The 10,319-nt window shown below is 36.7% G+C and overlaps 1 protein-coding gene across 1 annotated transcript; it reads right to left on the bottom strand.

Annotated features, from left to right (window-relative positions):
* Positions 1-3,047: 3,047 nt before the first annotated feature.
* Positions 3,048-5,556, bottom strand: LOC143851672 (transcription factor MYBS3-like). The gene is made up of 3 exons (XM_077361164.1): positions 5,090-5,556; positions 4,158-4,354; positions 3,048-3,596 (listed from the first exon to the last, which is right to left on the bottom strand). Exons 1-3 carry the CDS (start codon positions 5,352-5,354, stop codon positions 3,186-3,188), a joined length of 873 nt encoding a protein of 290 aa, XP_077217279.1. The 5' UTR covers positions 5,355-5,556; the 3' UTR covers positions 3,048-3,185.
* Positions 5,557-10,319: the final 4,763 nt, after the last annotated feature.

Below are 10,319 nucleotides of genomic sequence, written 5' to 3'. Positions count from 1 at the left end.
CTCTCATGAGCTCTTTACATTCATTCACAATTTGCATCTTCATTTAGTCATTTAACTTGTCAGATATTTAAATTCAAAGACCCAGGTGGCACTCTTGAATCCTGTAAATTATTTCATTTTGGCTCCTTTTCTTTCGATATAAAATGGATGTAAAATAAATTTTACATCCATTTTTTCACTTAGAAATGGGTATAAAATTTGTTTTACGCCCATTTTACGAAAGAAAAGGAGCCTTAATAAAATTTGCCAGTGACGTAAGTGTGTGCAACACATTTTTCTTATCCCTAAAGAGCCAACCAAAAAAGAAAGAGAAGGTTTCCATGGAAAGGAAAAAAGAATATTCATAGTTGGATGCTGGGATTATTCCAGCCAAGTTTTTGCCTTGGGTCACTTGTGACATTGTTTACAATGTCCAATTCCATGGAAAACATGTGAATATAGAAATAGACATAAGTTACAACAAGAATACACACTTTCACACCTCACTGATAGTTACTTGTAGTAAAGAATACACGCTAAGTTGTTGACATGTCACTCTTTGTTTAAAACTGATTACCTAATATGACACATCATTCATATGCAGCTACACATGACATGTATATATACACATACAAAGAGAGAGATGTTTGTGTTTTTCTTGTTAGAAAGAAAATATGTCATATGTTTGGTAGGTGATTTTCTTTTACTTTTTAGGGGTGTGTGGAAATAATGCCATTCCCCTTGCCATGTTATAGCTAAAGATTTATCAGAGAGGACCACTTACAGAACCTAAAAATTCTGATTTTGAAAAGCAAGAAAGACAATGTAACAATGTTCACCTTTTCTACTCTAGAGATTTCTTCACTCTTTTGCAGCCACCCTTTTTGAAAAAGTAGAGGATTTAGGGAGGTCAGTAATGAAGATTTCAAAATGAGGATTTAGGGAGCTTGCTCTGTGGAGACAAGCTCACCACCCAAATTGCCTGAAAATGACTCTTATCCTTCACAGTTGAATTTTTGTTGTCATAAAATCAAGTGAAGGATAATTGAAAATTCAGTGTCCAGAAGAAGACAAATCAAACATGTTTCTAGGGGTTTCCTATCCAAATAACAACTAAAAAATAAGGCATGAATAAAAGAAATCCTCAAGGAAAGGTTGGTTGCTTTCTTCCCAACTTGTGGCCAATATATCTTCTCATCCTTTCTTATGTCCAAAGGTTATCAAAATCTTTTGAGGGATGTGTATGTTTGTGAGTCATTCAATTCACATTTTGATACCTTGTATAGTCTCCTTCAACGCACATGTGGACAGATACTACTAGTGTCCTGATATTTTGGAAGGTTTGCTACTACTTGCACTTTGGAAATGGTGCACTTTAGAGTTTATCCCCCTCTTTAATGTATCTAAAAACACATTAAGTCAAATCAGAGTTCAAAATATCGGATGGTACTGCATAGTAAATTGGACAAACAAAAGAGGACATTTTTTTATTTATTTTTGATGAGTAAGCTGGGGTTAGGCAGGACCCCGGCTAGAATTCATTGAAAGAAAAAGAAATATACAACAAGATTAAGGAGGCTCAAAGGCCAGCAAGAGGACATTTTGTAGTACTTTCTTAGTTTCTTTTTCCAGTTATATTTATTTTTGAATAGCCGAGTTCAACCCAACTCAAATCTAACTGAAAACCCTCACATGATAGAAAAGGTCCATGAATTTGATTCATAAACTAGGCTTAGGCCCTGTTAGTTTGAGATTAAGACCACTGATTGTAAGCCCCCAACTGATTATTGGAGTCAAAGACTCAAAATTACATTAATTTTGAGTCGAATAATCGGCTGGGAGGCTCACAATTGGTTATCACAATCTCAAACGAACAGGGCCTTAAAGGTAAGATTATATGATTTAATTTTTTTCTTAATTATATTTTGAAGTAACTTACAAGTAAAGCTACAACTTGGTCAAGTCTACGGAAATCGGCTGATACACAAATTAGACCCAGTTTTTTTGCCGAGTCCGGTTGACTCGCCATTTTCGAACTATGGTCAAGCAAAAGTTGTAATCCTTACAGAGATTATGTATTTCCAATCAATACAAACTTGTAAGAGTCTTTCATTTAAGATAAAAAATTACCTACTTAGTTAAATAATCCTTGTGGTAAGTAAGCGTGACTTTAAGCATGAAATGTGTGAATATACATTTGAGAAGGGCCACCGATTGCACCAACCATTGTCAGCTCTTCTTACTGACTCTGCACCAACCATGTCAGCTCTGCTTAGGCTGTTCACTATGTGGGGTTAGTGAAAGTACTTTTCTCTGTAAAAACAGATGATAAGAGGTTTTAGTAGGTTGTAGATAATTAGAGACATTCTAAGTACTCTCATATGCCCATTTTATGAAAGATCTTTAGAACATTAGTTGGCTGCTTTTTGAGGTGACCCAAGTCTATATTGCTTAATTTACAGGCATCTTAATTGGGCCCTCTTTTGATGCTACCAAAATCTCCCTTGATTTGCATGTACAATTAGTTTAGGTCCTCTTCGGATACGTCTAAAATGTATTTGCATATAATCCTATGTGCAAATGGTTGTAAAGTTAAATATGATTATTTTCATGTAATGATTATGATAGTTTTAGAAATGATATAGCTAATGGCTTCAAGAGAGATCTTAATGTCCCACTTGCGAATAAGATTAAGTTAAAAACACTGTTTCAAAACTTTCTGCACCCATCGTCGACTCGCTCGAGTCGTCTCTCTTTCAACTTGGACGAGTTCTAAGTCTGCATTTTTCCCTATCAAGTCAATCAAAATACCTTTGACTCACACTCATCCGAGTCGACTCTCTTTCAACTAGGATTTGCTTTGGTTGCATTTGCGCTTTGCATATAAAACTCAATGCAAAGAATATTTTAGGCTTCCAAAGAGGCCCATTGAGGTAACTTGGAATGCTTACAATTCTATTAAAGCTGGGTTGTTCTTCTGCACAGCTACTATTCCAGCTTAAAAAACACCATATAAAAATTGCTGGTTTTCCTTTTGTCATCTATGACACAGTCACACATACACAAGGTTCTTAATAATTCTACTTTTATTTATGCATCAACAGTTCTGTTTATTTGGATAATTAAGCTAACCCAAAAGAAACAGATCATGTTTCAAATATCTGAATACATAAAGAACATCTGATCCTCGTAAGCGTGGTGAGTCTTCAATGTAAATTTTCTCTAGTCACAGTTATAGTTCCAGCCAGGAGAGAGCTCTGGGAAGATTTACTTTGATCCAACGGCCTTGGAGAAGCAATGGTGAGTTCTAGATTGGGAGGCTCAAGAGGAACATTAGACTTTGTTATGGAAGAACATGGTTGAGAAACAAAACCATGAGATGAATCAAACCATCCATATGATGAGCAAACGGGCATAACATAAAGACATGAATCTGATTGATGATTTTCTGATTTGGGTTCAAGTTGTAATGAATTTAGATCAATTAGAGGGGCATTTTCATGAATTTCATGATATTTTCTGTAAGGAGACGTTGAAGAAACAGGCAATTCACATGAGAAAATAGGATCTTTGTGGTTAGAATCAGTAAGATGACCTTGTGTGGTACAATTTCCTACCTGCAAAAGATCGAAAAAGAAAGAATTGGGTTGATTTCTTCATTCAGAATTGTAAAAAGCTTAAGTGGTTAGAGTAGGTGTTATTTAATCATTTAATCATACTTCAACACTCCCCCTCACATGTGGCCCTTTTTTGGGTTGGCTGTACACGTGGAATTTTAATATCAAGGAGTTGTTGGGTTTTGAACCCAGAACCTGCCGTGAGGCAATAGCTCTGATACAATGACAAAATTAAGAGAATCCACTGATCCCGGTTGGTTTACAATGGACCCTAAAGAGTGTTTATACAGAACACTCAAAGGGATTAACATAGCAAAAGATCAAGATAAATATAGAAACCAAGATTAACCTAATCTAGAATAACTACTAAATCTAATTTGATTGCCTAATCTTGAATGATCGTATCTCACTTGTGAGACCTTACTTGCGATGTTAATCCCTTTGAGTGTTCTGTATAAAAACACTCATTAGTGTCCATTGTAAATCAACCAGGATCAGTGGATTCTCTTAATTTTATCAAGAATTGGACATGGTTAAAATGGAAACCAGTAGAAACATTACCATGTCAAAGAGGCTGGATCGGCGCTTTGTCTTACTGAGGGTGGTTTGTCTGAGGAAATATTTCTGAGCATGACTAGCAACTTGGGTTGGAGTCCTTGTGATCACAAAGTTCCTTGAAATACCTCTCCAATCACCCTTGCCAAGTTTCTCAAGCCCAACTAGAAATGTCCTATGCTCTTCTTCAGTCCATGGAACTCCTATTCACCAAAGAAAATTATTGAATTACCCAAATCATAAAACTACCAATAATAAAAGCAACAATTAGTGTCGAGACTGAGACTAAAATCTCTGAGAAAATCTGAAGGAGAACAAAGGGTAAATAAAACCAATATCAGAATCTAAAACTTGGGGTTGAAATTAAAATTGTTAATTAAAGATGCATGACCCAGAATCAAAACTTGGTTCAGCTGAAAATAATTAAAAATTCAAGTTAGCAAAGAAAACAGAACAAATGCAATGAAACCAAATTTCCCTTATGCTGAACACAAGCCAAACCAGATACTGCCATTCCCGTATCAAACCTTCAAGAAACAAAACTTGGGTTCTTGTGAAAAAAGAAAATTAAGGACTTCAAGCTAGTATGAAAAACAGAACATAGCAATCTTAAAATCAGAACATGCAAACAAATCATATTTCTTTCATTGTGTTTATATGCAGAAAAAAATGAGTAATCCCAGAATCAAAACATGGATTCTGGTGAGAAAGTTCAGAAAATTTAAACTAGTAGAACCAACCAAAAGAAAATCCAAACACTTGGGTTCTACAAAAATAATCAAAGAATTCGAACTTGGAACATTAGAACAAAAGAGGCATATGATCAGAACATGAAACAACTAAACCAAAATGAGAAACAACTACTAAAGAAAAGAAGATAAAAAAGGGATCAATTAGGATTAAATAAAGAAGAAGAAAAGTAAAACACAGTTACTCACCCTTTTTCCTTTCTTGGACTCTGCCAATGAGACCATCAGATAAATAGCCATTGGACACTTTATCAGAGGTATCATCAACAGAAACACGAGATGATGATGACGATGAAGAAGAAGAAGCAGAAGATAAGCTTTCCACACTAAAACTCTTCTTCAAGGGAGAATCTAAGTCAAGTTGCACTCCAAATAGCCTTAGCCCACCTATATTTCCTCTGCAAGTCCTTGAATTGTGACCATTATTCCCACAATGAGAGCATTTCCTTCCCATTTTTATCAACTGAGAGAGAGAGGGAGATGTTGGGGAAGAGAGAAAAAGTCTTGGTAATATGTTGGGTGCGGTGGCGTTTAATAAAGCCAACCAAGAAGTAGAAGATTGGGTTATTTTAGGTGAAGGTGAAGATTGGTTGGATATAGTTCTGTTTTGTGGATGTTTTCCCACCTTGGATTTTGCACAAAAGGGAATATGCACAAGCAAACATGTATGTCATATATGTAAGCATGTGAAACTAAAAATCCTAGAATATTGTTGGGAAAGTTATCCTTGTTCCCATGGTTTTGGGGGATTCGGTGGAAGTTAAATTAGAAAATTTTATAGGTTTGGGAAAAGGGAAAGGATATCAGCACAACCATGTTTTTTTAATTGCACAATCCCATCTTGTCTCTTCTTTTTTAATTGGTTTGAGAGAGCTTTTCGGAAACTGTAATGACCTCAGACAACTCTTTAAATAATAAAAGACAAGACGAGTTAGGGTCAATATGAAAACATGGTTGTGCTGATATCATTTCCCTATGGAAAAACCTAGTTATTAAGCTCTTAAGCACAAGTTTTTCTCTTACCCGGGGGGAGTCTCTTTGTGTAGCGGATGCAAAGAGGAGGCGCTGAGAGAGAGAGAGAGAGAGAGAGAGAGTTTTCTCTCATGTTTCCCTTCTGTACGTACGGTCTTGGTTGAGAAGCAGGGGAAATAATTTCAGGTTTATGGGTTTCGGATCAGTCCACTATAATTCTTGTAATTTTGCCCTCTCATACTGGAAGATCGGGTTCTCACCTGTGGTTGTAGGCATCTTGGCCGAATCGCATAAAATCTCAGTTCATTAGTTAAGGTTTGCTTCTTTTTAATATTTCATATGTGATATATTTGTGCATGATGGGATCGGATTTGCCTGGTGGATTTTCTCAATCACGCATGAAATTCTATATATGCATGTGGCCATGTCAAGGCCCATGAGGTACTATCCATAAAGAGAACCTTGTGATTGTCTATGCAGACCGACATGTGTATAGATAGATCTTGTGCAATATGACTTCATAAATAGGTATAAAAGTGTTTTCTAGCAGAGAGAGAGAGAGAGAGAGAGAGAGAGAGAGAGAGAGAGAGAGAGAGAGAGAGAGAGAGAGAGAGAGAGAGAGAGAGAGAGAGAGAGAGAGAGAGAGAGAGAGAGAGAGAGAGGGAGGGAGGAGGGGGGGAAGGGGAGTGGGTGGCTTGTAACTTGGAAGAAGACAAGATCCACCAATGGTTTGAAGGTGGGTAGCTGGAATAACTTAGAGATGGGGTAACAGGTATCATAGAAAAAGGGTAACAGGTATCATAGAAAAAGGGACTTGATAATTAATGTCAATGGGCACTTTTTCTTTATGGGAGTTTGCTAAAATTGTCCACTCTGTTGGAGTGTCCAAAAGATATTATGTTAGTTTGAATAAAGTTCCTTTCACTGTTATCTTGAAATGATCGTATAGTTTTTCATAAGAACTCCTATGATTTCTCATATAATGAGAACTTGTTTTTGGGTATTTTGGTTATAGAATTTCAGATCAAGTCAAGAAAGTGGAATCTGGGAAGCTTTGTAGTTATTTAATTCTTAAAGAAATAGCCCATTTCTCATCAGGTTAGTGGCCAAAATATTTATCTAGAAAATTCTATGCCCTCTCTCCCTTTTAATCAAAGCCACACTATTCAGGATTTTTGTTTCCAACGACCATGATCATCGACCAGCACCCAAGGGAATGAATAAAGCAGAAAATATGTTTCTTAGGGAGGGATTTGCTAGTGTCCATCGTAGAAGGCATTTCGCAGATGGCACGTTGCATTTGAGAACAGCCACCTCATGAATGAAGACAAAATCTGCTGAAAAGTGTGCCTGTGTGGCTGCTCTCACATGCAATTAGCCATCTGCGAAATGCCTTATGCAATGGACGCTAGCAAATCCCTCTGAGGGAAGATATACAGGGAAATGATATCAGCATAACCATGTTTTGATAATTGCACTAATTCTTCTAGTCTTTTAATATTTAAAGAACTGTCAAAAGTTGTTATGATTCCCAAAAGGTTCTCACAAACCAATTAAAGAAGAAAAGAAAGCTGAGTTTGTGCAATTAATAAAACATGGTAGTGCCAATAAAATATTATAAACATTTTTGAAGATATTTCTCATAGTTTTGTCTTACTTAATTGTTGTGTTATAGCTTTTGTAATCCTATGTACTCAAATGCCCAAGTTGGGCATATTTAATTGAGTTACTGCTTGCACTAGAAAAACCCCAACTTGCTTACATACCTTTTGGCATTATCATGGATGGGGAATCTTTCTTTCTAAGAAAAAGAGGAGAATGCTGGTGATGAAGTTTCTTTACAATTGTATGACTTCATTGTGATCAGTCCCTTTTAAAAGTTCAAAATATAATAAAAGCACCAGTTATAATCTCCTTTTTGGGATATACTTAGTTTAAAGAGCAAATTACAAAAGCTTAGGTTATCTCCTTTAAAGAAAGTACATAAATGCTCTTACACTTTCCATACTTCAGATGGTAATTAATATAGGGAAGTGATATATCCGCCCCTTTTGATTACTAGGGACATCAGCCCCTCTGCAGTCATTGATACACTGCTGCTGGGTGTCCCAAGTAATCAAAAGGGGAGGATTTATCACTTCCCTTAATATATTAATAGTAATACAATGCTCAACAACTCTTTATTATGACAACCCCCTTCCCCCGAGTGTTTACTCGCTCCTTTTTGTAGATTATCAAATACACTATCTATACGTACCCTTCTTGTACGACTAAGGACTAACATAAACCATGGATTAGCTATTTTATACTAAAGTCTTAAACCCTTGACCAAGGAATGCTTTTAGAGGGAAACAAGGTTGGCCATTGCTGATTAACATTAGAAGTACCAATTGCTTTATACCTACGATAAAGCTTGCTGAAAATTTGCAAACTTTGACGGGGGATGCTCTTTGAGGGGATTCAACTTTGGTGGAACACCAAGGGCACTATACACTTGCAAAGAAAATGGCAAGTGGGCATATTTTTGGTTTGTTTCAGAAGCTTTAGGAAGTAGACTTCAAAAGATCTCTGATTTTTTACAGATGAGGTACAGGGATGTTTTTGTACTACTAAACTATTGAACATTATAACAACAGTGGAACACCTCCTGATTGGCGGGGTTTGTGCCAAAGGTGTCTAAACATTTGGACTGGAGCATTCTTCATTTGAAAAACATACGTGTACTTGTAAACATACAACTAGTCACCAGTCACTAGGGGTTAGTGGGGCATATTTCCATTAAATTTCTAGTAGTCACATTACATCACTCTCATGATTGATTGTAGTTAATTGCACTTCATTCTTGTTCCTACAATAGTGAGGAGAAAAAATAATAAGATTGCTTATTTAGGTTTCTCTCTTGGTGACTCATTTTTTAAAAAGCTGTTTTGTCTGAATTACCCAAGCATATTTAAGTTTCAATTATAGCATAAAAGCAATGATGTGTCATGGGAACGCATGTGGAGTCCCACTACTACCACCAATGAGAGCAGACAGGCTTGAAGTTGGCGCTAATAGTGCTTCAAAATGTAGCTGCGGGCCAAAATGTGGCCAAAGCAAATCCTAGTCAACTCAGTATAGCATGATCAAGTATTTGGCTGGGGCTGTCATAACTCGGTAGATAGATTAGTTTTGATTGACTTTAGAGGGCAAAAAACAGGCTTGGACAAGAACACGGCTAAGGTAAAATGGAGTTGACTCAGGTGAGTCGACAACAACGTGGGGGAGTTTTGAAACTATGGCCCCAATCCCTTCACTTTATCTCCCAAAAATCTAAGGGCTGTTTGGATGCAGGGGTAAAAATTATTAAAATAAATTTCAAGTCTAGTAGGTTTCAAAATTTTGCTACATGACAAAGAATTTTTTAGATTTTGGAAGAGAATCCATAAAAATGTGTTAAACAAACACACTAAAATCTTTTTCCAACCCAAACAGCCTCTCAGTCTAATTTAAGTGAGAAACATGATCTATGTAAAGTATAAGAAATCAAATATATAACACCATCTCCAACAGCTAAAGCTTTTGGAGTAATTGGCTGTTTCACATGGTGTCAGAGCAAAGGTGTCCTAAGTTCAAAACTCCTTGTTACTAAAAATTCACATGGCCAAACCCAAAAGAGGGGCCACATGTGCCATGGTGTAGGTCAACCCTAAAAAGAGGGGCCACACGTGAGGGGGAGTGTTAAAATATACAAGATTAAATAACGCCATTTCCAACGGCTTAAGCTCGAGTAATTGGTTGTTTCACAATCTAAAGATTTCAGTGATGAGCTAACGAAAAAGGTCTTACAAGATTCGGATTCAACCAGGTTGAGCTAAAACATGATTTACATAATCAAACACTATACCCATTGTGGCTGTTCTCGACATGAACAAAAGATATATAGCAAGCCTATCCAAGGATAAAATAAACTCCGGATTGCTATCCCTATGGATAATAGTCATTTTAGGGTTAAGTTTTGAAGGGTCATTAGAAAATTGGGGCATGACAAGTTTCATCTACGCCGACCCATGTGACGTTGGAATGATCCAATGACATGGAGTTGTCATTAGCTGAATCTCGCTCTAATAAGACAATCCCAACCATTCGATAATTGTTTGGAAATGTGCAATGGCCAACATCAAGTGATCAAGTTCAATGGTTAGGATTGTCTGACTAGAGGAAGCTTCAAAATGATGGCTTGGAGAATCCTATCATCATATGGGTGGGCTCGAATGGCTTTGAAATTTACCAAAGAGGGAGAGAGAGAACACAAGTAGTTGAGGAGAGTTAAAAATACTTAGGAGAACACCTTTTTTCTCTGTTACATACAAGTTGTTGTGTAAGTGGTGAAGTAGACCCCATAGAGCAGTTACTAACAGCAATAGGACATCTTTCTTTTCTTTCTGGCTAAATGAAAAACCATCTG

Source organism: Tasmannia lanceolata, unplaced genomic scaffold, assembly GCF_043159265.1.
Source record: "Tasmannia lanceolata isolate RefF3 unplaced genomic scaffold, GAP_Taslan_0.1 ptg000003l, whole genome shotgun sequence".
Taxonomy (NCBI): domain Eukaryota; kingdom Viridiplantae; phylum Streptophyta; class Magnoliopsida; order Canellales; family Winteraceae; genus Tasmannia; species Tasmannia lanceolata.
Note: the sequence above shows the minus strand (reverse complement) of the source record. Positions and strands in the feature narration are given on the sequence as shown.

What these genes read in the sequence shown, in the direction of transcription:
- LOC143851672 (XM_077361164.1), bottom strand. Translation starts at nt 5,354, where the DNA reads ATGGGAAGGAAATGCTCTCATTGTGGGAATAATGGTCACAATTCAAGG. An exon ending in AGTCCAAGAAAGGAAAAAGG is followed by an intron (nt 4,355 to 5,089) that starts GTGAGTAACTGT and finishes TTTGGTGAATAG; the next exon opens with GAGTTCCATGGACTGAAGAA. An exon ending in GATCCAGCCTCTTTGACATG is followed by an intron (nt 3,597 to 4,157) that starts GTAATGTTTCTA and finishes GATCTTTTGCAG; the next exon opens with GTAGGAAATTGTACCACACA.